Source organism: Oncorhynchus kisutch, linkage group LG17 (assembly GCF_002021735.2).
Source record: "Oncorhynchus kisutch isolate 150728-3 linkage group LG17, Okis_V2, whole genome shotgun sequence".
Classification (NCBI taxonomy): Eukaryota; Metazoa; Chordata; class Actinopteri; order Salmoniformes; family Salmonidae; genus Oncorhynchus; species Oncorhynchus kisutch.
Window position 1 is genome coordinate 80,782,628 of NC_034190.2, and position 18,795 is coordinate 80,801,422.

At 43.5% G+C, this 18,795-nt stretch overlaps 1 protein-coding gene across 1 annotated transcript in view; it reads left to right on the forward strand.

Moving 5' to 3' along the window:
- slc16a4 (solute carrier family 16 member 4) overlaps positions 1 to 18,795 on the forward strand; it is an 89,327-nt gene that overhangs the window by 1,639 nt on the left and 68,893 nt on the right. Inside the window, exon 2 of the mRNA XM_031794757.1 lies at positions 10,252 to 10,391. Within this exon, the coding sequence (XP_031650617.1) occupies positions 10,369 to 10,391 (23 nt within the window). The 5' untranslated portion in view covers positions 10,252 to 10,368. The remainder of the gene's footprint in view (positions 1 to 10,251; positions 10,392 to 18,795) is intronic.

An 18,795-nucleotide genomic window follows, 5' to 3' on the forward strand; every position in this document is an offset into this window, starting at 1 on the left:
GTGAACCGTTTAGAAATTATAGCACTTTTTGTACATAGTTCCCCTCTTTTAGAGGACCAAAAGTACTGGGACAAATGAACATGTGCTGTATGTGTATGAAATTAGTCAAACGTTTAGTTGGTCCCATATTCCTAGCACACAATGATAACGTCAAGCTTGTGAAGCTCAAATATCATACCACCAAAACATGCTAACCTCTCACCCTTACAATAGGGGAGGATAGCAGTTTTTTTTTGGGGGGGGGGGGGGGTTGATATTTGTGTGTCTGTAACTTTCTCAATCGTCACTATTCATGGTTCATTCAGGACTATCTGTAATCATGGTAGGATCCACATTAATGTCAAAGTGTTAAGAAACATATTATATTCTTATTTACAATAAAAGTGACTCTAAAATGACATGATTTACCATTCATTTATATTAGGCACAAAATAATCTGATACACAACCAAAACAAACAGCACATGCATCCATCAAGTGTGTAGAGTCACAAGCTTGATGTAATCATTGCACGCTAAGAATATGGGACCAAATACTAAACTTTTGACTACTTTAATACACACAAGTTAATTTGTCCCAGTACTTTTGGTCCCCTAAAATGGGACTATGTACAAAAAGTGCTGTAATTTCGAAATGGTTCCCCCAATATGGATGAAAATACCCTCAAATTATAGCTGACAGTCTGCTACTTTAACCTCAGTCATTGTATCATTTTAAATGCAAAGTGCTGGATTACAGAACCAAAATATTTTAAATAAATGTCTCACTGCCCCAATAGTTTTGGAACTGACTGTAAAACCAATGAAATGGTTCACATTTTGAAAAGCATTCCAGGTGAAGCTGGTTGAAAGAATGCCAAGAGTGTGCAAAGCTGTCATTAAGGCAAAGGGTGGCTACTTTGAAGAATCTCAAATATATTTTTTGTTTAACACTTTTTTGGTTATTACATGATTCCATATGTGTTATTTCATAGTTTTGATGTCTTCACTATTATTCTACAATGTAGAAAACAGTTTTAAAAAATAAAGACAAACTTTTGACTGGTACTGTAGGTTGTAATCTCATTGATCAACATCTCAACCAAATACTACCCAATTATCCACGTTGAAATGACGTAGGGTGCCCAGTGGGATATGTGTTCCTCTAACTAAATCCAAACAGCTAGTGATGATCTGTTTGTTCCAAACAGAGTTGTTTGATGTCCGGTGAGTGAGGGGCAATAATGCAGCAAGACCTCTCTAGGAGTTCAAATTTACAATACTGTGGTGTTGTATGGTCCAGATCTGGGTTCAAATAATGTTTAAAATCATTTCAAAAACGTAAGCTGTGCTTGATTGCCTGCCCGTGGGCATACAGACCTGTCCACTACCTCCACTGACCATATGGCTATGAGCTTTCTGATCCTCTCAAGACTGTGGCTGCCCATCCGGAGGCTTCAAGAAGTACTCGAGCTGACTTGGATCTATCTGATCTAGCTATTGTTGTAGCCTATATTTCTTTTTACATGACTTCTGGTTGTTTATTTAGCTTAACAAGCGCTTTGAGAATCTGTGTGTAATGAAAAGCGCTATAAATGTTTAATTTATTATTATTATTATTGTTGATTGAGCTCTCCCTGTCGCAATGGAACTAATAGAAACGTCCCAAAAGTGCAAACCCTGTGCACCTGGCACTCCAGCCGAGCTAATGCATAACGCTCAAAGTTTGTGGAAGATTTAAAATAGTACTTGAACCCTTTTGAATACTTTGGTGTATGGTCGTTCCGTTCTCTTTTTCAGGGATAATAAACTAAGCCAAAAGCTTTTCAACTAACCACCAAGCAGCTTTTTAGCGACGTAATCTCACCATTCCTCATGACTAATGTATTTTGCTTTTCTTATTAACACTAAAAGAGAATGTGAGAATGTCGGATTGGCTTTTAGTATGGTATTGTATTACTGGAGTCTACTGGGGAGGCAGAGCTACAGTAATTGTAACTATGAATCCGTGGTCACAAAGCTTGTTCGTACACTAATGCCTATCAAAGTAAACTGATACAGTATCTCATTGTATTCAACACTTAATAATGTCTAAGGTCTTCATTTCAGTTATTTGCTCTCACATAATGAAAAACCTTGAGTTGAGAACAATTACTCTGAGATGAGAGCATCTTTTGTTCTGTTAATTGAACTTACGTTATCGCCTGATGACCAAAAACCCTCTTCCAACCCGGTCTACTCCGGCATAAACTAATCTACATGCTTAATTCATTGTAATGGATTGCCCTAGTTGACCAAACACTACAGAAGAAGTTGGATGTTGTAACTGTAGGTAACTGAACCCACTGGGCATAGTCAATGTCAAACATCTACGTGAATTCAAGTGAAATCAAGACAATTTTTGAATTATGTCTTTGGATTTAGGTAAAAATTGGATGAGAAAGAAATACCCAAATTTACGTCGATGACTTTTTGTTAAATCCAAATAGTTTCCCATTTTGATTCAATGTCATCAGAAGGAAAAACAGACTTTTTTGCTGAAATTACGTGGAAACAACATTGATTCATCCAGTTTGTGCCCAGTGAGAAAGCTTCTAACCACAGGAGGTTGGTAGCACCTTAATTGGGGAGGACTGGCTCGTGGTTGGAGGCTGGAGCGGAATTTTTGTTGTTGCTATTTTCACTATTACAATTATAGGCGCACTTGTTGGCCTTGGCGTGAAAGGGCTGGGTTTTGATGAATAAACACGTTGTGGGTGTGTCGAGGCTTGGTCCCTCACTGACCAATCAGTGCTCCATGGCCAAATATGTGGTTGCTCAAAGTAGTTTTTTTAAATGTATTGCCTTGGAATCAACTCCAACTCCAATGTTAGTCCGTTATAGTTTGTTAAATGGCTTACAGAAATGAAATAACCTATATTTGCAAAATACGCAAACTTGAATCCATTTTACAGTCCACATTGTTCTAAGCAATTGCATGGCTTCAATAGCATTCCCACTGACATAGGGGCTAGGCCTACTGTAAATTACATCATGGCTGAGCATGGACATACCTAACAATGTCAATAAGCAACATTCAATTCATTATGGATAAGGCCTAAAAAGATAACAAATATTTCTAATCAAATTCTTATCAAAACAACTTGTTTTAAATAGGCTATGTCTGTCACGCCTTGGTCTTAGTATTTTGTGTTTTCTTTAATTATTTGTTCAGGCCAGGGTGTGACATGGGGTTATTGTTTGTCTTATTGGGGTTTTTGTAGGCATTGGGATTGTGGTTGATTAGGGGTGTGTCTAGTATAGGCTTGGCTGCCTGAGGCGGTTCTCAATCTGGAGTCAGGTGATTCTCGTTGTCTCGGATTGGGAACCGTATTTAGGTAGCCTGAGTTTCGCTTTGTATTTCGTGGGTGATTGTTCCTGTCTCTGTGTAGTGTTCACCAGATAGGCTGTAATAAGTTTCACGTTCCGTTTGTTGTTTTCGTATTTTGTATAGTTATTTCATGTATCGTCACTTTTCCATTAAAGATCATGATTAACCACCACACTGCATTTCGGTCCTCTCTGTCTACAAACGAAGAACGTCGTTACAATGTCACCCTTACAGACACCATAATTTCTCCCCATGGGCACATAATATTAAAACAACACAGACTATGGTGGCTTTTTGCAGTAGCTGGAACTGTCCAATATAAAGAGAAAGGGAGAACGTCCACTCACCATTATACTGCTCCCAAATAGGTGTCACGCCCTGACCTTAGAGAGCCGTTTTATTTCTCTATTTGGTTAGGTCAGGGTGTGATGTGGGGTGGGCATTCTATGTTTTGTTTTTCTATGATTTTGTATTTCTATGTTTTGGCCGGGTATGGTTCTCAATCAGGGACAGCTGTCTCGTTGTCTCTGATTGGGAACCATACTTAGGTAGCCCTTTCCCTCCTTTCTTTGTGGGAAGTTAACTTTATTTGTGGCACTTAGCCCTTAAGCTTCACGGTTGTTTTTGTATGGTGTATTGTTTTTGTCGGCGTCATCCTAATAAAAAGGAATATGTACGCTCACTACGCTGCGCTTTGGTCCTCTTTATTCCACGGCCTTGACAATAGGCCTGTGTTTTATGAATATAATCGGAACCATTTTACAGATCAGATCGTGTTCACACATCTCTAGAAGTTGCATTGTAAGTATGAAAAACAAGCAATCATATTTAAAATAAATAAATAAATGTAATGATGGTATAAAATCTCCGGGATAAAAAAGACAGGCGTTGCTGTTGAACCAGCCTTCATTATAGTAGACGTAAGGGAGGGTTTGGGTTGAATCGGAAAACAAGCAACTTTCTCACTCCCTGAACTTGATCCCGACTCTCAGCGTACATCGTTACAGCCAAAGGAAAGGAAGACCCAGACTTACCTCTTATCCTGCAGAGGATACGTTCTTTAGAGCTAACTGCACCTCAGATTGGAGCCCAATCTGACACATCTCAACATCAACTGTTCAGAGGAGACTGTGTGAATCAGGCCTTCATGGTCGAATTTCTGAAAAGAAGCCACTTCTAAAGGACACCAATAAGAAGACAAGCCTTGCTTGGGCCAAGAAATAAGAGCAATGGACATTAGAACAGTGGAAATCTGTCCTTTGGACAGATGAGTACAAATGTTAGATTTTTGGTTCCAACCGCTGTGTCTTTTGAGATGCAGAGTAGGTGAGTGGATGATCTCCGCGTGTGTGGTTCCTACCGTGAAGCATGGAGGAGGAGGAGGAGGTGTGATTGTGTGGGGGTGCTTTGCTGATGACAACGTCTGTGATTTATTTAGAATTCAAGGCACACTTAACCAGCATGGCTACCACAGCATTCTGCAGCGATACGCCATCCCATCTGGTTTGCGCGTAGTGGGACTATCATTTGTTTTTCAACAGGACAATGACCCAACACACCTCCAGGTTGTGTAAGGGCTATTTGACCAAGAAGGAGATGGTTCCATATTTGTTCATTTATAGTTTTGATGTCTTCATTATCATTTTACAATGTAGAAAATATTAAAATTAAAGAAAAACCCTTGAATGAATAGGTGTGTTCTAACTTTTGACTGGCACTGTATATATTTTTGTGTTATTTGACTTATTATCAACCCATCCACCACCCCCTTCTTCGAAGGACACATATCTGTTTTAGTTTTTTACAGCTTTTCTCCTACATAGAAACTCAGCAAAAAAAGAAACGTCCCTTTTTGAGGACCCTGTCTTTCATAGATAATTCATAAAAATCCAAATAACTTCACAGATCTTCATTGTAAAGGGTTTAAACACTGTTTCCCATGCTTGTTCAATGAACCACAAACAATTAATGAACATGCACCTGTGGAACGGTCGTTAAGATACTAACAGCTTACAGACGGTAGGCAATTAAGGTCACAGTTATGAAAACTTAGGACACTAAAGATGCTTTTCTACTGACTCTGAAAAACACCAAAAGAAACATACCCATTGTCCCTGCTCATCTGCGTGAACGTGCCATAGGCATGCTGCAAGGAGACATGAGGACTGCAGATGTGGCCGGGGCAATAAATTGCAATGTCCGTACTGTGAGATGCCTAAGACCGCACAACAGAGAGACAGGACGGACAGCTGATTGTCCTCGCAGTGGCAGACCACGTGTAACAACACCTGCACAGGATCGGTACATCCGAACATCACACTTGCGGGACAGGTACAGGATGGCAACAACAACTGCTCGAGTTACACCAGGAAGGCACAATCCCTCCATCAGTGCTCAGACTGTCTGCAATAGGCTGAGAGAGGCTGGACTGATGGCTTGTAGGCCTGTTGTAAGGCAGGTCCTCACCAGACATCACCGGCAACAACGTTGCCTATGGGCACAAACCCACCGTCGCTAGACCAGACAGGACTGGCAAAAAGTGCTCTTCACTGACGAGTCAAGGTTTTGTTTCACCAGGGGTGATGGTCGGATCCGCTTTATCATTGAAGGAATGAGCGTTACACTGAGGCCTGTACTCTGGAGCGGGATCGATTTGGAGGTGGAGGGTCCGTCATGGTCTGGGGCGGTGTGTCACAGCATCATCGGACTGAGCTTGTTGTCATTGCAGGCAATCTCAACGCTGTGTGTTACAGGGAAGACATCCTCCTCCCTCATGTGGTACCCTTCCTGCAGGCTCATCCTGACATGATCATCCAGCATGACAATGCCACCAGCCATACTGCTCATTCTGTGAGTGATTTCCTGCAAGACAGGAATGTCAGTGTTCTGCCATGGCCAGCGAAGAGCCCGGATCTCCATCCAATTGAACACGTACCCCCTGTGTATTGCCAAGTTATTACCTCGTGTCCCTGCACATTGACTTGGTACTGGTACCACCTGTGTATCGCCAAGTAATTACCTCGTGTCCCTGCACATTGACTTGGTACTGGTACCCCCTGTGTATCGCCAAGTTATTACCTCGTGTTCCTGTACATTGACTTGGTACTGGTACCCCCTGTGTATTGCCAAGTTATTACCTCGTGTTCCTGCACATTGACTTGGTACTGGTACCCCCTGTGTATCGCCAAGTTATTACCTCGTGTTCCTGCACTTGGATGACTGGAGTCTTTGACAATTTTAGGGCCTTCCTCTGACACCGCCTAGTGTATATAGGTCCTGGATGTCAGGAAGCTTGGCCCCAGTGATGTACTGTGCCGTACCCACTACCCTTACAGTCGCATTTGCCATACCAGGCGGTGATGCAACTGGTCAGGATGCTCTCGATGTTGCAGCTGTACCAAGGAACTTGAAACTCTCAACCTGCACCATTACAGCCCCATTCAATGTGAATGGGGGCATGGTCTGCCCTCCTTTTCCTGTAGTCCACGATCATCTCCTTTGTCTTGCTCACGTTGAGGGAGAGGTTGTCCTGGCAGTGTCTCTGACCTTCTTCCTATAGGCTGTCTCATCGTTGTTGGTGATCAGGCCTACCACCATTGTGTCATCAGCATACTTAATGAAGGTGTTGGAGTCGTGCTTGGCCACAGGGTCGTGGGTGATCAGTGAGTACAGGAGGGGACTGAGCATGCACCCCTGAGGGGCCCCCTTGTTAAGGATCAGCGCGGCAGATGTGTAGTTAACTACCCTTACCACCTGGGGGTGGCCCGTCAAGAAGTCCAGGGTCCAGTTGCAGAGGAAGGTGTTTAGTCCCAGGTTCCTTAGCTTAGTGATGAGCTTTGTGGGTAGTCTGGTGTTGAACGCTGAGCTGTAGTCAATGAACAGCATTCTCACATAGGTGTTATTTTTGTCCAGGTGGGAAAGGTCAAAAGGTCAGTGTGGAGTGTGATTGAGATTGCATCATCTGTGGATCTGTTGGGCAATTTAGTGTTTCCGGGTTGATGGTGTAGATGTGAGCCATGACCAGCCTTTCAATGCACTTCATGGCTACCGACGTGAGTGTAGTCATTTAGACAGGTTACCTTCGCTTTCTTGGGCACAGGAACTATGGTGGTCTGCTTGAAACATGTAGGTATTACAGACTCGGGCAGGGAGTGGTCGCAAATGTCAGTGAAGACACTTGCCAGTTGGTCCACGCATTCTCTGAGTACACGTTTTGGTAATCCGTCTGGCCCCGTGGCCTTATGAATGTTGACCTGTTTAAAGGTCTTGCTCACATCGGCTACTGAGTGCGTGATCACATAGTCATCCGGAACAGCTGGTTCTCTCATGTATGCTTCAGTGTTGCTTGCCTCGAAGCGAGCATAAAAGGCATTTAGCTCATCTGGTAGGCTCGCGTTACTGGGCAGCTCGTGGCTGGGTTTCCCTTTGTACTCTGTAATAGTTTGCAAGCCCTGCCACATCTGACGATTGTTGGAGCCGGTGTAGCAGGATTCAATCTTAGTCCTGTATTGACACTTTGCCTGTTTGATGGTTCGTCTGAGGGCATAGCAGGATTTTTTACAAGCTTCCGTATTAGTGTCCCGCTCCTTGAAAGCGGCAGCTCTATCCTTTAGCTCGGTGTGGATGTTGCCTGTAATCCATGGCTTCTGATTGGGATATGTACATACGGTCACTGTGGGGATGTCGTCGTCGTCGATGCACTTATTGATGAAGCCTGAGGTGATATACTCCTCAATGCCATTCAATGACTCCCGGAACATTTTCCAAAATGTGCTAGCAAAACAGTCTGACCACATCTGTATTGAGCGAGTCACTGGTACTTTCTACTTTAGTTGTTGCTTGTAAGCAGGAATCAGGAGTAATGTAATCAGTAATGTAACCAGGAGTATAGAATTATGGTCAGACTTGCCAGATGGAGGGCTAGGGAGAGCTTTGTACGCGTCTCTGTATGTGAAGTAAAGATGGTCTACAGTTTTTTTCCCTCTGGTTGCACGTGACATGCTGGTACAAAGGAGGTAAAACAGATTTTCGTTAGCCTGCATTAAAGTCCCCGGCCACTAGGAGTGCTGCTTCTGGATGCCCATTTTCTTGTTTGCTTATGGCCTTATACAGCTCGTTGAGTGTGGTCTTCGTGCCAGCGTCGGTTTGTGGTGGTAAATAGATGGCTACAAAAAATATAAATGGAAAACTCTCTTGGTAGATAGTGTGGTCTACAGCTTATCATGAGGTACTCTACCTCAGGCGAGCAATACCTCGAGACAATATTAGACATTTTTCACCAGCTGTTATTGACAAATAGACCCTCACCCCTCATCTTACCGGACATAGCTGTTCTGTCCTGCCGATATATGGAAAAACCAGCTGGCATATCTTTTATTTATCCGTTATTTTACCAGGTAAGTTGACTGAGAACACATTCTCATTTGCAGCAACGACATGGGGAATAGTTACAGGGGAGAGGAGGGGGATGAATGAGAATGAGCCAATTGTAAACTGGGGATTATTAGGTGACCGTGATGGTTTGAGGGCCAGATTGGGAATTTAGCCAGAACACCGGGGTTAACACCCCTACACTTACGCTAAGTGCCATGGGATCTTTAATGATCTCAGAGAGTCTGGACACCCGTTTAACGTCCCAACCCGAAAGACGGCACCCTACGCAGGGCAGTGTTCACAATATCTACACGGAAGATAGATATGCCAGCTGTCCAGATAGGCTAGTTATCCACATGGAAGATGGAAACACATACATTTGCACACCCTCCCTCCCCCTCAGGCACACAAACAAACACACTAGTGGTGCGCAAGTTTGTTCAACAGCACCTGCCCGAAGGTACTAATAACCAATCCGAAACTGCCCAATGTGATAAAGTGAACATCTGAGGCCCGCACCCGACCTTAATCCACTGATATGGAAAATGCACAGTAAGCTACAGTTGGAGACGGCGTAACGATGTTTTGACAAGGGGTGCTGGATTTTTTTGTTGATGGCTGATTTTAGATATGTTTCTACTTTATAAATTCAAAAATGTTTGTATGCTATTTGTTAGTCAACTTGTCTATAATTTCACTGAACAAAAATATAAACGCAACATGTAAAGTGTTGGTCCCATGTTTCATGAGCTGAAATAAAATATCTCAGAAATGTTCCATAAGCACAGAATGCTTATTAATCTCAAATGTTGTGTACAAATTTGCATCTCTAACAAAGCCTGTTACATCCCTGTTAGTAAGCATCTCTCCCTTGCCAAGATAATCCACCCAGCTGACAGGTGTGGCATATCAAGAAGCTGATTAAACAGCATGATCATTACACACGTGTGCTGGGGACTATAAAATGCCACTCTAAAATGTATACTTATTTTCCACCATAATTTGCTAATAAATTCCTAAAAAATCCTACAATGTGATTTTCTGGATGTTTTTTTTCTCATTTTGTCTGTCATAGTTGAAGTGTACCTATGATGAAAATTACAGGCCTCTCTCATCTTTTTAAGTGGGAGAACTTGCACAATTGGTGGCTGACTAAATACTTTTTGCCCCACTGTATATAGTTCATCCTGAGGGATCTTTTAGGCCTATGATAACTCTTGGAAGACATTAGGAACGTCTACCCATCCTGTCATGATGACAACTCACTTCTCTTCATGCTTTGATGTGTTGTTATTTTAGTATGAAACTATGTCTTCAGTCAGGGAAAATTTTCTACTGAGACAAGTCACACTGTTGCCCTGATTTTCAATTTTACCTAACCTTTATCTAACTTGCCAAGTTAAATAAAGGTTAAGTAAAAAAATATAAATAAATTGTCGATCCAGAAAAGTCCCTTGAGGTTAAAAACCTCTTATGCAAAGGGAGATTTTCATGTTATTTCTAACTTGTGTGTGCCTGTTTGTTGTTGCAGGTTAACCTTGAGACGGCTGTAGATTTATCTCCCTATCCACACACCAGAGGAAGACGCTACAATACACAGTAGACACTTTTCAAATCTCTGCTGCTGCTTCACAGCCCACCTTTCACCATGCTATCTAAAGAGCACAACAGGTATAGCACCGTACACCCACACCTGTCTTTCACCCTGTCTTTCACCCTGTCTTTCACCCTGTCTTTTCACCTGTCTTTCCACCTGTCTTTCACCCTGTCTTTCCCCGTCTTTACACCTGTCTTTACACCTGTCTTTCCACCTGTCTTTCCACCTGTCTTTCACCCTGTCTTTCCCCCTGTCTTTACACCTGTCTTTCCCCCTGTCTTTACACCTGTCTTTCCCCCTGTCTTTCCCCCTGTCTTTACACCTGTCTTTACACCTATCCTTTCCCCCTGTCCTTCTACTTGTCCCTTTACCTATCCTTTCACCTGTCCTCCTACTTGTCCCTTTACCTATCCTTCCCCCTGTCATCCTACTTGTCCCTTTACCTATCCTTTCCCCCTGTCCTCCCTGTCCTCCTACTTGTCCCTTTACCTATCCTTTCTCCCTGTCCTTCTACCTGTCCCTGTACCTATCATTTCCCCCTGTCCTCCCTGTCCTCCTACTTGTCCCTTTAACTATCCTTTCACCCTGTCCTCCCTGTCCTCCTACTTGTCCCTTTACCTATCCTTTCAACTGTCCTCCTACTTGTCCCTTTACCTATCCTTTCACCCTGTCCTTCTACCTGTCCCTTTACATATCATTTCCCCCTGTCCTCCTACTTGTCCCTTTACCTATCCTTTTCCCCTGTCTTCCTACTTGTCCCTTTACCAATCCTTTCTCCCTGTCCTTCTACCTGTCCCTTTACCTATCCTTTCCCCCTTTCCTCCCTGTCCTTCTACTTGTCATTTCCCCCTGTCCTCCCACCTGTCCTTCTACCTGTACTCCTCCTGTCCTTCCCCCAGCCCTTCTATCTATCCTATTACCTGTCCTCCCCCCTGTCCTTCACCATCCTGTCCTTCTCCTGTCCTTCACCCTTGTGCCTTTAGCTACATTTTGAAAAAATTCCTGCTGGCTAACTAGTGTAAATCTGTCAAGTCTGATGATGTGTTTATGGTAATGTTCTCTGTAGTGTTTTCTCATCATCCCCGTACTTAGTGTCTCTGTGTCCACTTATAGTGAACACGATTCATATTCCTTCAGCACTTGAACCTTTAGAAGCTGTATATGTTCTGTCTCAATCCTAACTCACACTCATACACATTCCCTACCATTGAACTAACCAGCGTCATGTTCTAACGAGTCTGTTCCAAACATTCCCAGATCTAATGTTTATGTGGATAGTAGTAGCACAGCGACGGTAGACCTGAAATAATGATTTTTGTTGGTGGCCCACTCTTTGAAGGTATGCACAAATGAAGGAGTGTGGCTTTAGTGCTTTGTCTACAGCGGTGGTAGATGGGAAAATTTCCTAAAGAGGAAAAGTCTCTGTCTCTCTCTGTCTCTCTGTCTCTATGTGTGTCTCTCTGTCTCTCTCTCTGTCTCTCTCTCTGTCTCTCTGTGTGTGTCTCTCTCTGTCTCTCTGTGTGTCTCTCTCTCTCTGTGTCTCTCTCTCTCTCTGTCTCTCTCTGTGTGTCTCTCTGTGTGTGTCTCTCTCTCTCTCTGTGTCTCTCTCTGTGTGTCTCTGTGTCTCTCTCTCTCTCTCTGTCTCTCTCTGTGTGTGTCTCTCTCTCTCTCTCTGTCTCTCTGTCTCTGTCTGTCTCTCTCTCTCTCTGTCTCTCTGTGTGTCTCTCTCTCTGTCTCTCTGTGTGTGTCTCTCTCTGTCTCTCAATTCAATTCAAGGGGCTTTATTGACATGGGAAACATGTGTTAACATTGCCAAAGCTAGTGAGGTAGATAATATACAAAGTGAAATAAACAATCAAAATTAACAGTAAACATGACACATACAGAAGTTTCAAAACAATAAAAACATTACAAATGTCATATTATATACTCTATATATACTGTGTTGTAACAATGTGTGTATATATATATATATATATATATATATACAGTGTTGTAACAATGTACAAATGATTAAAGTACACAATGGAAAATAAATAAGCATAAATCTGGGTTGTATTTACAATGTTGTTTGTTCTTCACTGGTTGCCCTTTTCTTGTGGAAACAGGTCACAAATCTTGCTACTGTGATGGCACACTGTGGAATTTCACCCAGTAGATATGGGAGTTTATCAAAATTGGATTTGTTTTTCTTTGTGGATCTGTGTAATCTGAGGGAAATATGTCTCTCTAAAATGGTCATACATTGGACAGGAGGTTAGGAAGTACAGCTCAGTTTCCACCTCATTTTGTGGGCAGTGAGCACATAGCCCGTCTTCTCTTGAGAGCCATGTCTGCCTACGGCGGCCTTTCTCAATAGCAAGGCTATGCTCACTGAGTCTGTACATAGTCAAGGCTTTCCTTAATTTTGGGTCAGTCACAGTGGACAGGTATTCTGCCACTGTGTACTCTCTGTTTATGGCCAAATATCAATCTAGTTTGCTCTGTTTTTTTGTTCTTTCCAATGTGTCAAGTAATTATCTTTTTGTTTTCTCATGATTTGGTTGGGTCTAATTGTGCTGTTGTCCTGGGGCTCTGTGGGGTGTGTTTCTCTCTCTCTGTCTCTGTCTCTGTCTCTATCTCTCTCTCTCTCTCTCTCTCTCTCTCTCTCTCTCCATTCGCCAACGTATTCCCATATAGATTATTATGTTACTATTATGTTATGTTTATTCCACGGGTTTCCCAATCCTGATCATTGTTCATTAAATGCCTTGCTTGTGTTCCAACTGAGCTATTGGCTCACTGATGACGATATCGCCTGCTCGCCCCCTCTCAACGTTTGAGTGATGGAATTCATCCAAACCGAGTTGCGGTTTGCAATGCTGATGCAATCTGGTATAAGTGGAGCTGAAAATAATCTCACTCCAGTGTGAGCAGTAGCCTCGGTTATTGTGCTGTAGGTACAGATGTAGGATCATAATTTGAGCCAGTTTGCTACGCAGAAAAATAATCCTGCAGCAAAAGGAAATCTTAATTATTATGCGATTATAATTAAATTAACATTTTTTTATGGTTTATAGGTGCAAATCATGCCTGACATTTCAGAGTGGAAATTCCAAACGTTAGAAGCCTTTTGAAAACTCAAATACATTGTCAGCAACACAAGAGTGATCAAATCAAGATCCGACATCTGTAGGCTACAATTGTTAATGCAGAATCACTCTGTAGTAGAAACACAGAGTGTTTCAGTCCCATCATCGGCGTGATTTATGGCTTCTAACCCCTTTTAAACATTGTGTGTTTGAGCTACAGACTGCTGGGTTGTTGCATTGGATTAGTCTATTTCTTCTGCATAGATACCAGACAGTCGTCTGTGATTAACAGGCGCTGACTTAGAGCGGTGTCTGTGAGACAAGGGCGGATCCCAAAAACAGTTTTTCTCACAAAAACGGCTGTATAGTCCAGTCCGAACAGTTTGAGGTACAAACTATTATGGCCCACCTATGAAGATCTGAGACTCTCACAAACACGCACTGTTTTGCCCTGTGATGCTCACAAGCTACACAAGAGTCTTTAGAAGGTAAAGGGTTCTTCTACATCCCAGGACATAGTGTCTATAATGTTGTAAGGGTTTTTTCTACATAGAAGATCATAGGAAAACCTAGGTCATAGTGTCTATAATACTGTAAGAGGGTTCTTCTAAATCAAATTAAATCAAATGTATTTATATAGCCCTTCTTACATCAGCTGATATCTCAACGTGCTGTACCGAAACCCAGCCTAAAACCCCAAAAAGCAAGCAATGCAGGTGTAGAAGCACAGTGGCTAGGAAAAACTCCCTAGAAAGGCCAAAATCTAGGAAGAAACCTAGACAGGAACCAGGCTCTGAGGGGGCTGGCCAGTCCTCTTCTGGCTGTGCCGAATGGAGATTATAACAGAACATGGCCAAGATGTTCAAATGTTCATAAATAACCAGCATGGTCAAATAATAATAATCACAGTAGTTGTCGAGGGTGCAACAGGTCAGCACCTCAGGAGTACATGTCAGTTGGCTTTTCATAGCCGATCATTGAGAGTATCTCTACCGCTCTTGCTGTCTCTAGAGAGTTGAAAACAGCAGGTCTGGGACAGGTAGCACGTCCGGTGAACAGGTCAGGGTTCCACAGCCGCAGGCAGAACAGTTGAAACTGGAGCAGCAGCACGGCCAGGTGAACTGGGGACAGCAAGGAGTCATCATGCCAGGTAGTCCTGAGGCATGTTCCTAGGGCTCAGGTCCTCCGAGAGAGAGAGAGAAAGAAAGAAAGGACACCGGATAAGACAGGAGAAGTACTCCAGATATAATAGATTGACCCTAGCCCCCCGAGACATAAACTACTGCAGCATAAATACTGGAGGCTGAGAAAGGAGGGGTCAGGAGACACTGTGGCTCCGTCCGATGATACCCTCGGACAGAGCCAAACAGGCAGGATATAACCGCACCCACAGCCCCCACACTACTAGAGGGATATCTTCAACCACCAATTTACCATCCTGAGACAAGCCCGAGTATAGCCCACAAAGATCTCCGCCACAGCACAACCCAAGGAGGTTGCCAACCCAGACAGGAAGACCATGTCAGTGACTCAACCCACTCAAGTGGCTCACCCCTCCTAGGGACGGCATGAAAGAGCACCAGTAAGCCAGTGACTCAGTCCCTGTAATTGGGTTAGAGGCAGAGAATCCCAGTGGAGAGGGGAGAACCGGCCAGGCAGAGACAGCTGTCCTCCAGCTATTTGATTAGAAATTCTAGGGACAATTAGCAAGCCTGCGTCTTGTGACCGTAGCGTACGTGTAGGTATGTACGGCAGGACCAAATCGGAAAGATGGGTAGGAGCAAGCCCATGTAATGCTTTGTAGGTTAACAGTAAAACCTTGAAATCAGCCCTTGCCTTACAGGAAGCCAGTGTAGAGAGGCTAGCACTGGAGAAATATGATCAAATCTTTTGGTTCTAGTCAGGATTCTAGCAGCCGTATTTAGCAGTAACTGAAGTTTATTTAGTGCTTTATCCGGGTAGCCGGAAAGTAGAGCATTGCAGTAGTCTAAACCTAGAAGTGACAAAAGCATGGATGAATTTTTCTGCATCATTTCTGGACAGAACATTTCAGATTTTTGCAATGTTACGTAGATGGAAAAAAGCTGTCCTTGAAACAGTCTTGATATGTTTGTCAAAAGAGAGATCAGGGTCCAGAGTAACGCCGAGGTCCTTCACAGTTTGAGACGACTGTACAACCATCAAGATTAATTGTCAGATTCAACAGAAGAATCAGTCCACAACTTGTCCGTGTAGACCAATTTGGCTTTTCAATCTCTCCAAAAGAATGTGGTGATCGATGGTATCAAAAGCAGCACTAAGGTCTAGGAGCCCGAGGACAGATGCAGAGCCTCGGTCTGACGCCATTAAAAGGTAATTTACCACCTTCACAAGTGCAGTCTCAGTGCTATGATGGGGTCTGAAACCAGACTGAAGCATTTTGTATACATTGTTTGTCTTCAGGAAGCCAGTGAGTTGCTGCGCAGCAGCTTTTTCAATTTTTTTTGAGAGGAATGGGAGATTCGATATAGGCCGATAGTTTTTAATATTTTCTGGGTTAAGGTTTGGCTTTTTCAAGAGAGGCTTTATTACTGCCTCTTTTAGTGAGTTTGGTACACATCTGATGGATAGAGAGATGTTTATTATGTTCAACATAGGAGGGCCAAGCACTGGAAGCAGCTCTTTCAGTAGTTTAGTTGGAATAGGGAATAGTTGGAATAGTATGCAGCTTGGTTTAGAGGCCATGATTGTTTTCATCATTGTGTCAAGATATATAGTACTAAAACACTTGAGTGTCTCCCTTGATCCTAGGTCCTGGCAGAGTTGTGCAGACCCAGGACAACTGAGCTTTGGAGGAATACGCAGATTAAAAGAGAAGTCCGTAATTTGCTTTCTAATGATCATGATCTTTTCCTCAAAGAAGTTCATGAATTTATTACTGCTGAAGTGAAAGCCATCCTCTCTTGGGGAATGCTGCTTTTTAGTTAGCTTTGCGACAGTATCAAAAATACATTTTGGATTGTTCTTATTTTTCTCTATTAAGTTGGAAAAATAGGATGATCGAGCATCAGTGAGGACTCTTCGATACTGCACGGTACTGTCTTTCCAAGCTAGTCGGAAGAGTTCCAGTTTGAGAGGTGGATCAGAGACTCACCAGCAGCAAGACCGACATCATTGATGTATACAGAGAAGAGAGTCGGCCCAAGAATTGAACCCTGTGGCACCCCCATAGAGACTGCCAGAGGCCCGGACAACAGGCCCTCCGATTTGACACACTGAACTCTATCGGAGAAGAAGTTGGTGAACCAGGCGAGGCAATCATTTGAGAAACCAAGGCTGTTGAGTCTGCCGATAAGGATGTGGTGATTGACAGAGTCGAAAGCCTTAGCCAGGTCGATGAATACGGCTGCACAGTATTGTTTCTTATCGATGGCGGTTATAATATCGTTTAGGACCTTAAGCGTGGCTGAGGTGAACCCATGACCAGCTCTGAAACCAGATTCCATAGCTGGAGAAGGTACTGGGGGATTCTAAATGGTCGGTAATCTGTTTGTTGACTTGGCTTTCGAAGACCTTAGAATGGCAGGGTAGGATAGATATAGGTCTGTAGCAGTTTGGGTCAAGAGTGTCCCCCCCTTTGAAGATGGGGATGACCGCAGCTGCTTTCCAATTTTTGGGAATCTCAGATGGCACGAAAGAGAGGTTGAATTAGCTAGTAATAGGGGTTGCAACAATTTCGACAGATCATTTTAGAAAGAGAGGGTCCAGATTGTCTAGCCCGGCTTGTTTGTAGGGGTCCAGATTTTGCAGCTCTTTCAGAACATCAGCTATCTGGATTTGGGTGAAGGAGAAGTGGGGGAGGATTGGGCGAGTTGCTGTGGGGAGGACAGGGCTGTTGACCGGGGTAGGGGTAGCCAGGTGGAAAGCATGGCCAGCCGTAGAAAAATGCTTATTGAAATTCTCAATTATGGTGGATTTATCGGTGGTGACAGAGTTTCCTATCCTCGGTGCAGTGGGCCGCTGGGAGGAGGTGCTCTCACTGGACTTTACAGTGTCCCAGAACTTTTTTTTATTTTAATTTTTTTTGAATTTTACCCCTTTTTCTCCCCAATGTTGTGGTATCCAATTGTTGTAGTAGCTACTATCTTGTCTCATCGCTACAACTCCCGTACGGGCTCGGGAGAGATGAAGGTTGAAAGTCATGCGTCCTCCGATACACAATCCAACCAAGCCGCACTGCTTCTTAACACAGCGCGCATCCAACCCGGAAGCCAGCCGCACCAATGTGTCGGAGGAAACACCGTGCACCTGGCAACCTTGGTTAGTGCGCACTGCGCCCGGCCCGCCACAGGAGTCGCTGGTGCGGGATGAGACAAGGACATCCCTACCGACCAAGCCCTCCCTAACCCGGACGACGCTAGGCCAATTCTGCGTCGCCCCACGGACCTCCCGGTCGCGGCCGGTTAAGACAGAGCCTGGGCGCGAACCCAGAGTCTCTGATGGCACAGCTGCCGCTGCAGTACAGCACCCTTAACCACTGCGCCACCCGGGAGGCCCTTGTCCCAGAACTTTTTTGAGTTTGTGTTGCAAGAAGCACATTTCTGCTTGAAAAAGCTAGCCTTGGCTTTCCTAACTTCCCTGAAAAGTTGCACATCACGGGGGCTGTTCGGTGCTAATACAGAACAACCACAGGATGTTTTTGTGCTAGTCAAGGGCAGTCAGGTCTGGAGAGAACCAAGGGCTATATCTGTTCCTGGTTCTAAATTTCTTGAATGGGGCATGCTTATTTAAGATTAAGGCAGAGTTGCAAAGAAAAAGCCATATCTCAGACTGGCCAATAAAAAGAAAAGATTAAGATGGGCAAAAGAACACAGAACACTGGACAGAGGAACTCTGCGTAAAAGGCCAACATCCCGGAGTCGCCTCTTCACTGTTGACGTTGAGACTGGTGTTTTGCGGGTACTATTTAATGAAGCTGCCAGTTGAGGACTTGTGAGGCGTCTGTTTCTCAAACTAGACACTCTAATGTACTTGTCCTCTTGCAACATATTCCCCCATTCATTTATAATGTTTAGTTACGGAAATGTTTATAATTCATTAAATATGATATACATCCATACCATTCTCATTCTCCAAGTGGGAATGTTGTTTGGAGAGCTCACAAACAGCACAACTTTTGGTTTATTTAATTGCATTTACAAGTTTAATGTCAATTTACTGTCAGTTTACTGTCGGTTTACTGTCAATTTACTGTCAGTTTACTGTCAAATTACTGTCTGTTTACTGTCAATTTACCGTCAAATTACTGTCGGTTTACTGTCAATTTACCATCAGTTTACTGTCTGTTTGCTGTCAGTTTACTGTCAAGGTTGGGTAACTCATGGAGAGGCTGTATCTGAGCCTGGTAGACCCCACCTGTGCTTTATTG